General features: G+C 39.4%; 1 protein-coding gene across 1 annotated transcript in view; it reads right to left on the reverse strand.

Moving 5' to 3' along the window:
• LOC138607860 (inactive N-acetylated-alpha-linked acidic dipeptidase-like protein 2) overlaps positions 1-19,177 on the reverse strand; it is a 328,674-nt gene that overhangs the window by 205,948 nt on the left and 103,549 nt on the right. Inside the window, exon 6 of the mRNA XM_069680514.1 lies at positions 17,346-17,478. Within this exon, the coding sequence (XP_069536615.1) occupies positions 17,346-17,478 (133 nt within the window). The remainder of the gene's footprint in view (positions 1-17,345; positions 17,479-19,177) is intronic.

The raw sequence follows: 19,177 nt of genomic DNA on the forward strand, positions 1-19,177 counted from the left end.
CAGAAAAAAGGAGAACAATGGCAGAAAAGAGAAAATCAGAGAATGTCAAGTACAAAATCCCGTCCATTGTACATGTATTCATGTCATCTCTGCCCGCCTTGTTCTGTCTAATTGTCCTTATTCACTACAGGGAGAAAGATCCAGCATTCTTTTTTTCCAGTTAATCAATATGGAGTCAGCATGTCATAAATGTGTTTTAAAACTCATCTTCCTGTGAGACTGGTGATAATGATACAGACTAAAGTCCCACGAACTCGGCAGTGCCAAATCACACAAGTAAAAGGGCCGAAAAACGATCTGACTTGTAACATTGCTGTCTGTATAGTAAGTTCATTAGATCGCAATTTCTCTGGGTTCAATTACAGGGTTCTATTTTTCATTGGAGTGTGTATGTGATGTAAGCTTTTAAAGTCTGTGTGTATGAATGCACAATTGTAACTAGGGGTCGAGAACATTCATGTCATTTAAGCTTTTGTATTCAGAGTGTATTGACAGTTAGGGGTACTGCTGCTCCTACAGCTACCTACTTTTTAAAAAATGTTATTCGACCTCTGTGTTTATTGTTCTGCACCTAAACACCAAGTCAAATTCCTTGTATGTGAAAACCTACCTGGCAATAAACCTGATTCTGATTCTAGGTACGAATCATGACTTTTATGTCTTTAGGGGCAAACTAAGGCCTACTTCCTGTTTTCTACAAACTGCAAACATTTTCTTTTAACTATGACTTCTTTCTTTAGTTACCTTTAACTAAGTAGTTCTAGTAAATAGATATATCAAAAACTTAGAGAAGAGAAAATGTTTGTATGAAAGATATTTGTGGTGACCGTTTATAGCAGTGCTAACAAATAATGTTTCAAATAATAAAAGGCACAAACAGATGTCATGTTATCTCCTTTCATTTGTAGGAGTCATTTGAAATCATGCAAACATTCAGCATACAATTTTTATTGTGAATCACAAAGAGAGATGTTTTTTCTTTAATTTATATGTTTATGTTTATTTTGTGATCATGGTATGGCTTCTAGCTGTAGCCCATTATAGAACACATCAATGTAATGTCACCCGTAACAATTTCACTTGAAAACGAAGGATCACATTATAGATTAACACTTAGGTTTTTCACAAAGCCAGAAGGCGATCTAATGATTTGAATAAATTTTTGAGAATGCATGCAACAGCCAAGTCTGCAACTGCTTCATGGCCCTTATGAGGGCTTGTTTTAACTCAGTTTTCCATTGGATTTAAGTTATGACAGAGCAAGTACAATTTAAAGTAAATGGGGTAATAACCATGTAAGTATAATGTTCCCAAAGCAACACGTGGGACATACAGACATAAGACTTTGTACATGATGGATTCTACAACATATTGTCTTCAGACTAAAAATGCCGGCCTAATTAGGGTTTAACTTCATTCCCCTTTACAAGCGTCAGTTACACTTTCTATTTATTATTGATTCTTTTGTATTCATTCTATATTAATTCTATCATCTCACAGCACAGAAAAAGCAAATCTAACGGTGATTTTAATTGATATTCATGTTAGAATTTCATAACCACTGTTCTGCTGTGTAGCTGTATAGTATGTTAGGTAGGTTTGAGTGAAAAAGGAAGTCCTATTAAAACCCTATGAAAGCATAGATCAACATAAAAGCATGGCCTGGCTGTGTGCTAAAGCAGAGTTTTTCAGCTTTCATTTTGAAAACTCACTGCTAATACATATCAGCTCGTCATGTGTTTTTGTGGATCACATAAATAAGCAGTAACAATTTTGTTTTTTTCATGATACTTTTTTTATTTGGTCCCAATATCTCAGGAGGTTTTCAATCTGCCTTCAAAGATACAGAGTTTTGATTTTAGTAACTTTTTTATTTTTTCTTTAAACCACAGAGACATAACTTTTTTTTTTTTGCAATGGCCTGCATTAATCCTCAAAGTTCTTGCTCTAGCTCTGCATGTCCTCTTGGGGATAAATCAAAAAAACATTGAAAACATTTCAACAAACTGCAAGCGGCTGAGTGTGAGAACAGCTGATGGTGTGGTAAAGGCAGCCTTCTTTTTCTAAATGCGTTTGCCCATGAAGGATGATAAGAAATAACAGTTTTATTCAAGTGTTATTAGTGCAAGCTTCAACTGCACTAAGTAATAAGTTATTGCTAGGTTAACCATATGTTATATGTATATATATATATATATCCTTTTTCTCTTTGTTATTCTACCCACTGGAGCAGATTCCTTATAGGCAAACCATCTATTTTCAGCTCTCTCCTGGGCTTAGTGAGGCTGTGAGACACAGATGTTTCAAATTTCCCACTGGACTCTATTCTTTCACACATGCACATTGAAATGGCACACAAAAACCTTCCGGTGGAGAAATTGTCTTGAGAATGGCAATAATTATGCCAACGCAATTAAGCAAACACACTCGACACGAGCCACATCTCAATTTGTCAGTCTGTAAAATCTGAAAACCAACAGGGCAGAGGCTGGACTCTGTAAACACCATTTACACGCTCTCTTCAAGTGAGCTCGAGCCGCTTTCGTTGAAGTGAAAGCACATGCTTGAGTGAGAGATGAACTGGAGTTGAGAGAACTCAATTATGCACGCATGCGGTGTTCTTCACACCGCAGTGTGATGTTAGTTTTGATGAGCAATTAAACTCCACAAACGGAAACTTTGACAGCTAAAAAACAAAAAGGCGAGAACAAAAAAAATGAGACGGAAAACGTGTTTGCACTTGTTTCCTTTTGTAAATGGAGTAAACAAGAAAAAGGAGTGTTGAACTTTGATCACTTGTGCTTACTATCTCTCCCTCTGCCTTTGAGTGTACGCTACATCTCTCTCTGCCTCTCGCTCCTGCAGTATGCTGTGATACAGTGTGTGACAATACAAACACCTCGTTCTGTCACTGTCGCCTGCTAACAGGCTCATTGGACTGCCTTGTTATCCAACTCAAACAGTGAGACCCAAAGAATCCACGGCACATTTCCATAATGTTATTGACCGAATGCCGAGACGCCACGCCGTCTGGAAATATACGCACACACCCCCGTGTTATTTGCATGTCTATTACCTCTGAAAACCGTGATTCTCGACATGAGGCGAGGAGAGCCAATTTGAAGCTCTGCTGCACTTCCAACATCCCCCAACCAACCACACCTACACACAAACCCCAACACACCAGCAAAAACTGGAGAGCAGAGCATTTTTGGAGACAGGAAGTGGCATAATGGAGGCCAACTATGTCCTTTAGTGGGTTAAATAGACACACTTGACATGCATGATGGATAGGCCGTGAAATAGGCTGGAAGGCAAAGTTCAGAAAAGCCAGTGTGACAGGAATTTCAAACAGGATGCACCTGTCTATCTTTCTAACATGATGTCAGGCAGCTCCACTGGTGTTTAGATTGTAAAGGGAAGATAATAGGATCCTGTATGACACAGGTGGCAGGTTTAGCTGTTGTGACAGTACGAGAGGATTATGCCACAAAGTCGGAGGATATGAGGGGGATCCTGGTGGCTCAGTGAGCTGAGGGTTTGTACACGATGTGTACTTTCAGATGATTAAAAACACAGATTACGGTGTATGTTTATAGCTCAGACACCTCACTTTCAGAGCCTCGATCTGCTATCGAGCAACAGAGGATACACTTCTCGAAAAAACCTTAAAAACAGCTCCATCGTACTCTGCAGTTTATTTTATTTTACAGTTTATACAAGTTTAGTCGATGAAGTCAGTGGAAAACTTTAATTTGCCTGTCTAAATACCTTAAAATGACATCATCAGGGTTATATTCGCTCGGCTTTGGCTCAGAGACTGCAGAAAACCGGAGTTGCAAACCTGTCACAAGAAAGCTGATGCAAATTTCACCTTGAATTATACATTTTCTCTGTTACTGAAGTTTTATGAATCCCATTTATACATGTACAGAAATTACCGGAAGAAAGTTGAGACACTGGAGGATTAGAACAAGGACGAGCTGTCAAGCACACAGACATGCATCAGCCACACACAAACACACATGACAATTTCTAGCTGAGGGCGCATTCACACCTAAAGTCCATTTGTTTGATCCGAATCAAAGACCAAATTGTTGCAACGAACCGCACCGAGGGGACAAACGCTCCAGGGTTTGGTTTAATCGGACTAAACAAGGCTGGTGTGAACCCGCCCTTAATCTATGCATGCAGATTGCGTGATGCACTACAGCCACTTTGTAATGTCTGAATGACATATAACTGTAATATAATTTGTAGTATTTGCCTTTGTTATGTTATGTTTTGTTATTTATGTTTGTAACTCTGGACGCCTGGAAAACTCTGATAATAAAGTGAAATCTAAATCTAAATTATTCAGCTCCATTTATCAATACTTGAGATGTTGATTTTTCCTTTGCTGGAAAAAAGACAGTGGAAGAAATTACAGGTAATTTAACTCCTACTGTACAACTATTGCCTTCATTGTTTACGACCCAAATTTGATAATGTAGTGGATTCTATGTAGATCATTCCCTGTGTGTAGCAGTAGGCAGAGTCTTTGATTTCTGTGACTAAATTCAAAGATAATGTTAAAACAAATAAAGTAACCTTTTTCATGAAAAAATATGAAATCCTGCATAAACTATGCTACTCTTTAGCTAGCGGCCCGATCAATAAAGATGGAGACAAACAGCCTCTACTGGACAGTTTCTCACTGTGAGACGTTTGTCAAAATATTTGAGTCTACCTCATACACAATGTATGAAACTGTAAATTCCATGAGCTCCCACTGTTTCACACCAGCTGGAAGTCGATGGAATAATATCATCATTTGGGATTTGATTTCCATCCGGTTTTGTAACATGACTCTGCTGTGGCCATTGTGAATGTGTCATCGTTTGGTATCCCTGCCGCAGACCTAATCCATTCCTATCTGCAAGCAGACATTAATAAATCACAAGGAGAAGCTTTTAGAAGCTTTAACCTCCATGCATAATTCAGCCCGTGCTGATGCTAATGCTACAGCTGCAGCTCCCACACTCAACTGTTCTGTAGTGTCCCACTAAACAGCCAATTAACTATAATGAATCCAACAAAGTCCAACTCTCAGCACAATGAAGAGAGAAAGTAGTTTCTCCTGAAAACTCTGTGAGCTAATTCCTGATGAGAACTCTCTCAAAGTTTGTTTCACCTTATAACAAGATGAAAGGTCGGGCATAGTGTGTTAGTTTCACTTCATACTGAATAGATTACTCTGAGCGGGCTTACAGCTGTGTGGGTTAACTCCATTTGTTATCCTGATTAAGTAGTCTCCATGTTGATACAACTTGCTGTAAAGTTCAACGTAATGGGATGCACACCGCTGTCCCCGACAGACTGTTGCTTCATGGGTATTAACATTTAAAAAACTAAGATAAAACATAAAAGCAGCAATGATAAAGTTGAGAGTGTTACTACACAAGCAATGTTCAAGCACTCTGCAATCAAACATCCCCTGTGGGTGATGCAAATTAAGTTTTCCATGCAACATTTTATGATCAGGCTTCAAAAACACTGAAACATTTTAATGGAACAAAGTTTCCAATATCCCATAAATAAGGCCAACATGGAAAATATATAAACACATCAACATATCACCTTTTACGTCAGTTATCAGTTATGGAATAACATGTACGGTTTTTTTTCTGCAGTATATTTACATGCTAACCAGGTTCGTCTGCTGAGCAGCTGTAGTGCACAGTGGCTTCTTACAGCTTTTCCACCAGCTACAGCTGCCCGCTGGGGCCAAAGATTGTGATGTGAGATTGATTAGGGTGAGACAAAAAATGTCTAACATGTCCACCTGCTCAGTCTGTAGGGACTTGGCTTGGGAACGGGAGGGTGGCTGGTTCAAGTCCCGGTACAGAAGCACAGAATTGGTGGCTGGAGAGGTGCCGGTTCCCTTCCTGGGCTCCGTCGAGGTGTCCTTGAGCAAGGCACCGAAAACAACTCTCCATTAGTGTATGTCCATGGGATCCTGTTTGTGCATGTGTGTATTCCAGGCCTATGTTTGTGTAGCATGTTTGTAAAAACCGAGTGAAAAGATTGAACTTCTCCTCTGGGATAAATAAAGTATATCTTCTTCTTCTTAATGAAAACCTTGTAGAAAATAGCTCCATTTTGAATGGAATTATGGTGCAGCTTACTTTATTGCACTAATGCATCCAATTTCCATCGTGATCCAGTGCAGACTCCTTAAAACATTTTGTTGAAGAAAGGCAGCTGCTCATAAAAGAACTAATAGAAATGCTAGTAGCGTGCTAGTTTCTGACATTATGGCCTGAAGTATGGCAGTAGAAAAAGGAAAAAATGGTGCCAGTGAAAGTGGCAATTACTTTTCCACCAAAACCTGTGGCTAAACATTTACGAGCATATACAGTAAATGTAGAATCAGGGTTGGTTTCTACATAAAAGGAAATAAAAGTACAGATGCTTATCACACATTCTGACACCCGACAGAGGACAGACCGGTGCTCCATTCCTCAATTCAAATTATCATACTATGATTGTCAATATAAAGGGAAAATATAGATGTCTTGTAGCAACCTTGTATTTAAATCAATATGGTAATGACTACACGTCCCATTCAATGGGTTCATTTGAATCCATTAGAGGTTTCTCAACAACCCAGGGGACCCAGTGAAACATCCACCTGCCAGCCAGTTCAAAAACGAACACGGGGGAAACGATTTGAACTTTCTCGGTTTGGCTACATCAGAGAAAAAAAACGTGATGCACGATAAAGGTTAAAACAATCATTCATCGCAGCCATGCACACAACGTGTATACGATCAAAGAGATCACATACAGAGAGCAACCACAAACTGACGACCAGCAGTTCTCATTTGTTAAACACAGCGAGGGGATATAGAAAGAAATCAGTGAAAAACAAACCACCACATGGCAGCTATATTCAAAGACCAGAGGAAATTGCCTCACCACTGGGGCAAAAAACAAGAGGTGTTGGATAAGAAAATGATGCCAGAAACAATTTTTCTTTTTCCAAACAGTGTGTATTTCCCTCTTGTTCTGCTCTCTCGTGAGTCTGGAACATCGCATGTCTTTCAGGCAGATTGCCCTCATTGTTATGACGGACAGAAACGTGTCCAAAATCTGCATCTGCACTACTTAGGGTGCTGCAGGGGACTCCAAAACTCTCTCTGTATCTGAATTGAATCACTTCACCAAATAATTTCACTCTTTGTAGTCAACGCTAACACAGACAACATTGACCTTCACAGCTCAAATCTGAGTATGGCTGCATTCAACTAAAAGTAACACTTGGTCATTTCAAAGCAAGTGTGAACGACACAAGGTCATGCAGTGAAAAAGTTGAGCCATTTTGCTTCAGGACTATGAAGAAGTATTACAATGAAACCATTAAAACAAATCACCTTTAGTTAACTGATCACAACTGGTAGACTGACCAGGAGACCCAACTAGACGTAACTTTTTCCTTACAGACGAAAACAGTTGAAGCTAGATCGAGCCACATTGAGAAGAATAATTCGATCTAATTACGAAATTTTCTGACATGGAGTGGAGTATTTATACCTGCACTTCCATAGAGATACACACTATGTCCAAATAAGGTCATTCTTAACGAGGCGAAAGGTGTCTTAAATATCTTTTAAGATATTAAATGCTCTGCTTGAAATAATAAATTGTGTCCGATATGTTTTTTCTCCAAATCATGTTTATTTACCTTGTAAAAATTCCTAAATCTGCATAGTCCCCACCTACAGTGTAAATTCCCCCCCTGTGTGTGGCGAGAACAAAAACACGTCTCTGCCAGCATTTAGTGGCAACTTGTTGAAATTTAGCTAGTTTGGAATGTAGTGATTAGTAGTAGTAACGTTAACGTTAGTTAGTCGTGAGTTTGCAAAAATTACGATGACGGTTACAGCTGGCTCGCACATCACCAAAGTGGTTGCCATAGGTTACACATAATGATATGCACAGCGTCACCCCGTCAATTAAAGGGATTGGCTCTTTAGGTTTGTGACGTCTCAAACCTGCCAATCTGAAAATGTGTTGTTCAGCCTGTCCTTGGTATACTGCAGTTTAAAAGCAGACAGGCCCAACCATGGAGATGACTGCTCATGTTGTCCCTGATACGTCTTGTAGCACATAAAAAACACCACACGGAGATGTTAACAAGGTTAAACACTTGATTTTCACTGCATGGGTTTTTAAAAAAAGAATCCAACAACCAACTTTGCTTATCTAAGCCAGCCTACGTCCCATTGTATGTCACTCAAGTGCAAAAATAAAAACATACAAAAGTATATATAAAGTGGGTTAAAGTTCAGTGATATATCTAAGAACCTTATTCCCTGGAAGAAGAAACCAGTCTAGCATTATCAGAACAGTCGTAATCTGTAGGCAAATGATTGTTTTTTGGGGTAATGGAAGTGTTCTGGTTTCTGTTTGTAGTCTAAGGTTAATTGTCCATTCAGTTGGCTGTGATTCTATGCAGAAAAATGGTCTGTATGGAGAGCAGCCTTGGATCCCTTCAGCCATCATCTGACAACAATTTAGATTTTAAGCAACCACTACGCTATTAAAACATACATCCATATGCAAGTGCAGCTATCACCTCTTAGACGTCGCCTCTCCACTTTAAATCCATTCTCACTTCTCAAGTTGCTACTTGGAGAGGATAGCACAGTGAAGAAGTCTTGGCTTAAGGTCCTTTATCTCTAACCGTTGGTTACACCTAAAGCCTAGAATAGTTAGCCATCACTCCCAGAGGCTATATCACCATCATACGATAGCCAATGGGTTCCGAGACTGGTACAGCTATGGCTAACTGCCTCTATCCTGGAGAGAATGAACTGATGTATTGCTCTGAGATGGTCAGACTAGCATTCTTGACTGGGGCTGGGTTTAAAAAAATTGAATTGAAAGACCCAATATCGATTAAAAAAAGGGGCTGATCACTCATGTTTCTGAGCACTCCTGAACGCAGCACGACTCAGCTGAAACACGGCAGTGAGGGTGACATGTCCGGACTTGTTTACTGCACCTACTACGGAGACATCAGTGATCGCCGACGGGCTCTTTTTATCGTGTGTTCATCCATGCAAGTTAGTTTTGCATTGATGTTTATGTTAGTCCTTGTTAGCATCGGATTTGGCCACGAGTGTATTTTCTGCATGTTGTTATACGTAAGTATGCCTTTCCCAATAACTCTTCGTCTCGTGTGGCTTTGTTCTTCGCGCTATGAGATCTCGTGGCCAAATCCCGCGCAAGTTGAATCCTGGTTTGTTTAATCAAAACCAGAGAGATAATATTGTGTTGAATGCTGTGTTGGTCATGTTAAATAAAAAGTACATGATGTAGCTTCTCTGGGGTCAATTCTTATTGTATACATTAAACATTTTGATAATGTACCAGGTTAGAGGTGCATTGATATTGTAACTGAAATACCCCTAATCAAATTAATATCAAATCGGATCCGAAATCGAATTGAATTGGGACCTTGTGAATCGGAATTGAATCGAATTTAGAAATCTTTATCTATTCTTGAATGTACTGTGAAGTTACTTAGAATGCTCATTCATTCACACCTATGTTTAACCAAAGTGTATAATTAGCCTAAATCAAATGCAGATTGCAGGAAACAAACCACGCTTTGATAAGCTTTGATCTTCAAATGCCTGCCATCGAGTCTGTCCTCATTCACATGACTTCTGTGAGGAATATAATTATAAGGAGCCGTTATTTGATGAATTGGCTCATTTATGTCTGAATACATGTCGTCTGAGCCAAGCTAAAGCATGTGTTCTGTTCTTTACAAGTGTGTTGATAACATCAAGCTGTTCATCTATTTAACTGCTAACCAACCTTTTATTCCTCAAATCCAGCAAAACAAAGTTACTCATTAATGTTTTCTCAGTCATTCATTTTTAGTGTGTCTCCAAGTAGCAGACTTTGCACTTGTGCAGCAAAATAAAAGTGTAGAGAGAGCTATAGGGCAAGTTCGAATATCTGAGCTGTGGCATCTCTTCCAAGCATAAATAAATGTTAGAGCAGCACGGTGCATATCAGATGAGATGAATGCTGCAGCGAGGTGGAGTTAACCTGACAGCGAACACCTGCTGATGATATCTAACCAAACACTGTGGGCTCTGCAGGAATCTGCATACAACTTAATGTTTCTTTTCTTTTCATTCAGGTAGAGCTATGTGACATTGACAAGTATCTAAGAAACATGCAAAACACATAATATATGTATAGACGTAGCCATTCAAGGAACGCCAGCAGGCTCTCAAATTTACACACACGATTCCTCCATGTTACAGGGTTTTTATGCATGCAGATAATACAGTTGGTTCCTCTCGAGCGCCTACAAACACATAGGCAACCCACACCTACACACTGACGCATACACACATACACAACATAACAGAATAGGGAAAGATGTATGTATGAGATGGCAGAGGCTTTGATTTGCTGTGGTTGTCTCAGCAGGCAGCGTATGACAACAGAGCGGTGATAGAACGCTACACGGAAGGGTAAAATTAACAAGCTGAAGAAGGAGGAGGAGAGGGTGGAGAGAGGGAGACATCGAATTCCAAACAATAAACCGAGAGGTGGGGAAAGTCTAGGGAACATAATACAGAGCTCCGGCAAACAGTGAAATTACATTTACTCTAAACAGGTCTTCCACAGGAAGCATTTCCACTGGGGAGCACTCCTGACAGCTTCTTGTGTCTTATTTTTTTCCATTTGAAAAGGGAGGTGCTGTTGACACCGCTGAGAACAGAGTGTGTTTTAAAGCTCGTAAAACACCAAGGGCCTGAAAGGTAGAAGCATTTCAACCCGAGCAAAACAGGTGCAATGCAACAGCTTTTCAATAGTCAAACAGAGCAGCGGGAAATGCTTCGTTTCTCACATTGTAATTGCACATTAAGTGTGGAAAAATGGCCTACATTTCAGTGAATTTCAAGGGATTTCTTTTTGTACCAGACTATGCGCACAGGCCCAATCCAAATTGATTTCAAGTCACAGGCGGATTCATGAAGATTGTTTGTGGCTGCGGGTAGCACTTTGGATTGTGCATCACTTGCACAACAGCTATGTGTCCCGTCTTAAGGTCCCAAAACACTAACTTTTGCGGCCTACAGAAATTCGCCTTTGTTATGCATATGATTGCTGTAAAGAGACGCCTCCATTCGGCTGTGAGAGTAGCATGCTGACTCTGTTCAAGTCCATCCCGAGAAAGATGACGAGCTGGGACGCCTGTATATGCTTGGATGAAATTTGCCTGGCAGGTCAGTGGCAAGGATGGTATTGACTTTGCAGGAGTTTTGAGAATAACATTTCTTTTGGTCTAATTTCAGCAGGTTTAACAAAAGCCCAATCATTTTTTACTTCCCCACTGTGCTGCGTTCACATCTCTCCCTGGAGACGGAATTATGCTCCCTTTTGGCATGTCTGCCTGATAAAGGATTAAACAACACTGCAGTACCGCTACACTGTAAAACCTGTTTAATACAGTCATATGAGCATTTTAATGAAAACTTTGTAGAAAATAGCTCCATTTTTAATGTAATAATGGTGCAGCTTACTTTATTGCACTAATGGATCCAATTTCCACCCAGTGAAGACTCTTTTAAATACTTAGTTGAAAGAAGGCAGCAGGTAATCAGCAGGGGTGTCATACCACTTCACATGTATTTTGTATGTAGCTCATAAAATAGCTAACAAAAATGCTAGTAGGGTGCTAGTTTAAGACATTATGGCCTTAAGTAAGATGCATATCTATTGTAATCCATCCAAACCTGCAGTATCATTTTTTTCTTTGCACTGGTAAATGTTGACAGTTTAGTTCTTGTGGGTGTGTGAGTGTAGCCTTCTATTGCAATTTAGTCATGTCAGCATTGTAACTGTTGTAATGACAGTTAGCACTGCAAGTTATTCATTAAACAGGCATAGTGGAGACAGCCTGCATACTTTATTGTATATAATAGCGAGATTCCAGGATAAACAGCAGATTTGATTGTTACTAAGCCAGATGACACATTTGGGAGTGTTTCTCTTGTCATCTATGGGCATTATCCAAGGAGCATTTGATCAGTAAAAGCAATTGCCATAGTGCTATATGCTATTGAGCCATTGATTGATGAATTTCTTGCCTGCTCAGCACTTGACACGTTTATGTTGCTGTTTTTAGTCAGTTGATCGTTCTGTATTTGAAACTTTTATGTTGCTGTCTTAAATCTGTTGTCTGTTTGTGTGAAACTTTTTATGCTGCCGTCTTGGCCAGGACTCCCTTGTAAAAGAGATCTTGCGTCTCAATGGGAAAATTTCCTGGTAAAATAAAGGTTAAATAAAATAAAATAATATTTGCACCAAGGAGAAATCTGCATTTACTGAACACATGTAGAACCCTGAAATGACTGAAATTATAATGAAAAATATCAGTGATTGGTGTAAATCTTACACTGGTCATTAAAAAACAAAGGACAGCGAAGGGCATTTTCAGCTTGTTTTTGAGTGTCAACATTATGTTTTACATTACTTTTTCCATTATATCTGACAAATGTTGGACATATAAGAAACCTGCCTAAATCCCACAGAAGGGATATATATTACAGTATATTCAAATGGAATGTTTGATTAGCAAATTGGAATTGACATACAAACACTCTTTTTTGGCTCCATATGAAAACATATGTTTGAAATGCTGTATTGGATCATTTGCAATGAAGGAACAGCAATTTGACATAAATAATAAACATTTGTAGGATGTGACAGCACACAGAGTAGATTTACCATCTGTGATGCCGTGGTTGGCATCAAAGGGCTGGAGGCAGCTACTATGTACTCAGAAAACAAAACAGGAACATACATCACGTTACTGTTTGTAGCTTGTGTTGAATTACTGAATGACTTTTAAACACAAACACAAATTCTCACATATGTATATGTTTGAATATACTTTTTATTATTTGCTACCTATATCAACACCATACTCTTAAAATTTAAATATAAAGTCACTAAAAATTTAATTAGTTGGACATTATTATTTCCGCACTTGTACTTACATAAATGATTTATGACATTATATGGATAAAATAAATACATTTAATTGACTGATAATTTATTGATGGAGTTAAAGGTATTGTAATTCATGTAGCTTTTTGTGTGACCGCTGGGGTCAGCCCTACACATGGGTCTGTATGTGACTGACTGGGAAACTGACTGACTGAGTGACAGACAGTACTTTCACAGCCGTATAGAGAGAAAGTTGCATCATCACAACAGCGGATTATGGAGCATATTGGACCTCCACTGACCTGAGTCTCTGTCTACATGGCTCTGGACACTATGTTCAGGGAGTAGGCGGGGCTGCTCATCCGTTGCTCGTCCACTGTCCTTACTTAAGTCCACAGCGCGCACCTGCTTTCAAACACGTTGTCATCGACCTCAGAAGGACGGTCCTTCTAACACATTGCCCACAAAAGCGCACATTGACCTGATGCGGTCAGCCACATGCTAGGTTTTGACCTAGTCTTGTTAAAGTTGCAGTTCATTTGATGACACTCATGGTTACCTTGGTAACAGCAAACAAACTTACACTCTCATTTAAAGAGAGTAAACAGTAAACAGTGAGATTGAAATTCATGACATATAATTGTTCTGGACTACACACAAGCACTATTTCCTTTGAATTTCTCATGGTTATTCTTTGAAATTTGGATCTAGTAGGGGAATGGCAGACTGGGTGTCTGCCAATATTAAATTGAGAATTAATTACTTAATGTAAGCATATTTTATACATTACAGTACTGACACAAACATTGTGTATATTGGAAGGTTTATGCAGGACAAAGTTTTTCACGAATAGTATAAATTAAAAAAATGGTTTGATTTAGTTTAAATCCTAACTTATTTATTTCAGTACAATGTATTTAGGTGTCTCAGCTTGCATGTTGTGCAGCTGAACATGTGAATTCCCCTGAAGGGATCAATAAAGTCTTATCTGTCCAAGAAAATTGTTGCATGTTTTGATGGGAAAAAAGAAGCTTTCATGGAGAACAGTAAGAAAACTGTGAGGCACTACTATTGCACTTTAATCTTTAATTAGATCGTTCTGGAAATTGCAGATTGATGCCAGTTTGAAGGCTTAATTGGTAGAACAGAAGCTAGTGAGACATCACCTCTTAGCATTAATTTAATCTAATAGTGATATTGAAGTGAAGTGATAAAAAAATTGAGATTTAACCTCAGCAGTCTCTGGCAGATGAATGAAGTACGGTTGATATGAGTAATGAGGTGTCCTTTCACATCTTCTGTTCTTCTGAGCTGAATTAGTGCAAGGGACCTGAACGCATCGCGATTGGTAAGAGACAAGGACAGCCAGCATCTGTCTCTCGCGCCTTCGCTCTCTTCCACTTAAACACACCTCCACAGTCAAGCGTTCTCACATACACACACATACACACACACACACACACACTTACACATGCTCACGCAGCAGTCCAGACATCTGGCGGGGCTCTACTGGGTCTTGCCACTGTGGTACCGGGACTCTTACAAGGACTAAAGATACTTCAGCGGTAATGACACGTCCCTATTGGCCAGCCCGGGCAGGAAAACAGGAAGTAGGGACAAGACTGAGTGTCAGAGAGGTCATCCATCTTGGGAGGGTGATTTAAATACAGTGGGAAAGAGTCACAGAGATACAGAGAGAAATAACGTCCTCTGCCTGAGGCCAGGTACGGAAATGTGACTAAGTTTCAGGCAGAACAGTAACAGTAATTTAACTGAGATGAGCTTAAATTAGTAATAAAGATTAAATGATTTTTTTTATTACAGATTCAAAAACACAATGCTTAGTGTCTGTTTCCAACATGATTTGTTGGGGACTGACTCCATTAGAATTTCTAAACTTGTTTAAAAAAAAGTGTCTTGCACATATTTTTCTTTAAACTTCTTTATATTGTATTTTTTTTATACATTATGTGGATATCTACAATAAAAGAGAAAGGAAAAAAGGAGGATTTGATATGTTTCACCCCGTGTTTCTGTTGTCATTCATGGGTTTGTCTTATTAAAATAATCAACAAAAGGTTGCCATATTGAGTAGAATATATTTACCTTCCCCCTCTTTTTAAGAATATTTTTTTTGGGGGCCGTTTATGCCTTTATGAAGAGAGAGAGGACAGTGGATAGTGACGGAGACCTGGGAAGAGAGAGTGGGGATGACACACGACAAGGGGCTGAGGATGGAAGTCTAACCCGGGGCAACCATATCCAGGACTATAGCATATCCCTTACCCTGCGGTGCACCCAATTCGTCTAGACTTGTATGGCGCAGGGAAAAGGACAAAATTAAGACTATTGAGAGGCCGAGGGAGGTTATATTCTTGCCAAAACCAGCTACTGATCTGGCCAATGATAAGCCAGCGCTGGTAACTGAGAGGCCGGCGATGGTAAATGAGAAGCCACTTATTCATTCAACCAGGGCAGCAAGTCATGCGTCTAACATAGCAACCCATTGGATCGACTACTGGATAGGCTGGTCATAAGCTTCCAAGGCTTGCGACTAGCACGCCAAAGCTAGCAACCTAAGTTGCATTTTCCTTTTCTATAAGAGCAGTTTTTTTGCGTACGTGTACTTGGAGTATTTTTCAAAGTCAATACTTTTACCTTTGCTTTGGTGAAACATGGACAAAGTAAAAGTACTTGAGCAGGACATTCAACTAGTCCTTCCTGTTGACACCTTAAGTTTTGTCTGAGATGCGCCAGCAGTTGTGATGGTTGTTGACCGGCTCGATAGACTTAGTGTGTTTATGGTGACATTTAATGGCAGTTAAACTGCATCTAATGTGTAGTCCGATGCAGATCTAATGGCCTGTACATGATTCTATTACACTATCCATCTAAGCGAACCCTGCTGTACTCGATCTTTCTCACTCATAATGAATTGGACTATACATTCATTTTCATAATTCACAGAAAAGGAAAAGGCAACTTGACAGGATGTAGATTTAAATCAACAATTAATGGTCTTTATTAACTATTAAACATACAGATGGATGGATGAATATGTTTGTGCACATGCACGTTCCAATCAGCAATAACGTACATAAATTGTCAGCAAAGGAAAAAGGAAAATACTTTCTTTGTTAATAACAAATAGACAAATTTAAAGAATCTAGATAAATCCTAAGTGTGTCCAGTTGGTGGCGATAATCTGCCGCATTTGGCTCCAATACGCAATTAAAATACAACAGAAGAAAATGACCAGCCAAATCAATGGCTAATGTAGCTAGCTTCGGCGTGTTAGCCGCCAGCCTCGGAAGCCTAATGACCAGCCTAGCCAGTATAGACCAGTGACATGCTGCCCTGGTCAAATGAATAGACGGTTTCTCAATCACCACCGCCGGCCTCTCAGTTACCAACGCTTTTTCATCATAGTGGAAAACATTGTTTTACAACTGAGTGCACACAGCATTTTTCTTTGTTCATGATCAGTCAGGGCTTAGTGTGCAACAGACTTAAAAAGGTGTATTTCTATAAAATGTAGATTAACTGCAAGGTAATGATAGCAAAATGTCCAATATTACCAGATACATGTTTTGTTCATTGAAAAAGACATACACTGGTGTTATTACACCATATGTGATGCACTGTAATGTGCAAGTGTCAGAAACATTATATAAATAAATACGACAACAACAAAAAAAAACATTCTCTTCATTCTCTTGTCCTGTCTCTAATTGTTGGTGCCTGTAGATTTTGTTAGTTGATTTGAAAATATAGGACAATCAGTTCCCTTGCATTCCTGCTCGAGTTGCTGGTGTGTGTGTTTGTGTGGTGTTGAATTAGCCCTTGCAGGTCATTTTGTCCAGATTAACAGAGAATGAGAGCTGTGTTTCCAGTCTTACCTTTAAGTCATGCTAATTGGTTGTGGGCTGAGGACTAAAAAAAAGGTGGCTCCTAATCTTCATCTTCTTTTAGTTAAACTGTATTAGTCACTTCATAAGTGCGTCGTGTCACAAAAGCAAGTCATAATAGAAAGCTTGTGGAATGCAAGTTATTACACAACTATGTTCAATGTATTTCCTCACCTTTGAATCCCTCACCACTTCTCTATTGGCTTATTTCTGTACTCTGAAAGTAATGTAAACCTGAGTGAAATTCCTGTTTGCGTACTAAGCCAGTAAAGCGGATTCTGATTCTGATAATGATCAGCCAATTGAGTCTAAAAATCCAGTCTAATCCAGTTTATTATCTGTATTTCCCCAACATGAATAAAAAGGTAGAACGTGAAAAAGTACTCTGAACATGAGGCCATACACACTCACCAATGGCAGGATTCCCTCCGGGGTTTAGAGTGACTCTGAAGGCTTGATGCCAGGTGTGGCGTCCAGGGGGAGCATCACATGGGTCAATGTACAGCAAAACACCTCCAAAGCCCAGCTGAGACAGAAGGGAGAGCTGGACACACACACACACACACACATGAACAGACACAGACATTTTTAAAATTGCACATTCATAGATAACACATAGAAGACTTGCAAAAACATACGGCACCTACAATGCTTTAATGTGAGAGGGGAAGAAGAGGGGAATGACTCACACCTACACAGTGACGCAATATAATGATAAAAATACAGTTTCAGTTGGAAACATGTTGGTTGTTAGTAACAAGCAGAAAAAAACTGTTGCTTATTATCTCAAATAAAGTTGTTAAGGCGTACTTGTTAGCAAAAAAAAGCCAATTTACACATTCAGTTCGAACAAATCCTGAGGGAAATATCTGGCTCTGGGTAAATGTTCTGCTAGGTTCAGCAGCTCGTTGCTAAATCTGTCTGTATCCCATTTGGTGCAGAGCAGGTAGGGAACTGACACCTTATCAGAGATCCCTTTTTACTGCAGGAGAAATTAATTGGTGAAACACTGAACAGCAAATGATTGGAAGCCCTGTTCACAGTAGGCATTTGATCAGTTGCTCATATAGTGTTGATTAGTGCAGTTGTAAAAAACAAAACATACAATTTGTTAAAAAATAATATAAAAAATAAATAAATAAATAAATGCAAAGTAAAATTTCCCTTAATCTCCTTCAGAAAAGTTCTTTGTGAATTTTGTTCAAACGAGTTGTTGTGCTTGAGGTCATCTTATTGCACATGCAGACATAAGGCATTAGCTTTCTGTCGCTGGGAAATACTTCTAATACTCCTAAAATAATGTTCATTATAAGGAGTACTATGTACTTGAATATGTTGGATATAAACTATGGGCAATACGTAGACGGAAATGATTTCTGTTCTGGATTTGTCAACAGTCAAAAACAGGATGGAGCGAGGGTAAATGCTTTAACCCCTGACTGGGGAGAACCATATGCTGTGTTCGAAATGCCATACTATACATCAGTACGTACTGATTCGGCCAAAATGTAGTTTGTAGTATGCAGCATGCAAACAAAAGCAAAATGTGCAGTATGCCAAAAATACCCGGACGTCGTACTGATTTGGAGAAAATCTCCAGTATGCATCGGACCAGTCCACCTCGCCTTCTGTATCCCACAATGCAAAGTGCTGGAACGTCACAGCGGCAGTTGAAATGACGGACAGCAGCAGCATTCCAGCAGAAGGGGGCGCTATAGCTAAAGAAGCGGCGGTTATTGTTTACTTCCGCCTGGCTATTGTTTACTACGCCAAACGCAGTATGCAGTATGTAGCATGTAGTATATAGTATGTAGTATATAGTACAGCATTTCAAACACAGCCATAGACTGTATTAAAAGATGGACGACATGACAGCTCCCTAAAAGTGAAGCCAAAACATTTTGAGCGCCCCCTGCTGACTGGCTGCAGCATAGGTCATAAAGCCTGCCTCCTCCATGTTAACAGGTGGGACATGAGTCAAACTATAAATCAAAATACACACCAAATATTTTTCTCAAATGTGGTTTCTGTCATTATAGTTAGCTATTATCATGCTGATTTACGTCCAAGTTTTAATTTTTCTGACAAGTTTATTTTTAATTAGTTATTTGATGCTGTAAAAAGGATGATTGACAGCTCTGTTGACAAATACGGCTCCTGCAGCCGATCAGTTCCGGATTAGTAGAGTAGAGGGGGATTGGCGAAAGGACATGTAACAAAACCAAACACTACAGTCATTGAAG

Source organism: Semicossyphus pulcher, unplaced genomic scaffold (genome assembly GCF_022749685.1).
Source record: "Semicossyphus pulcher isolate SPU_LCO1_2020_fin unplaced genomic scaffold, fSemPul1.0.p SCAF_4, whole genome shotgun sequence".
Taxonomy (NCBI): Eukaryota; Metazoa; Chordata; class Actinopteri; order Labriformes; family Labridae; genus Semicossyphus; species Semicossyphus pulcher.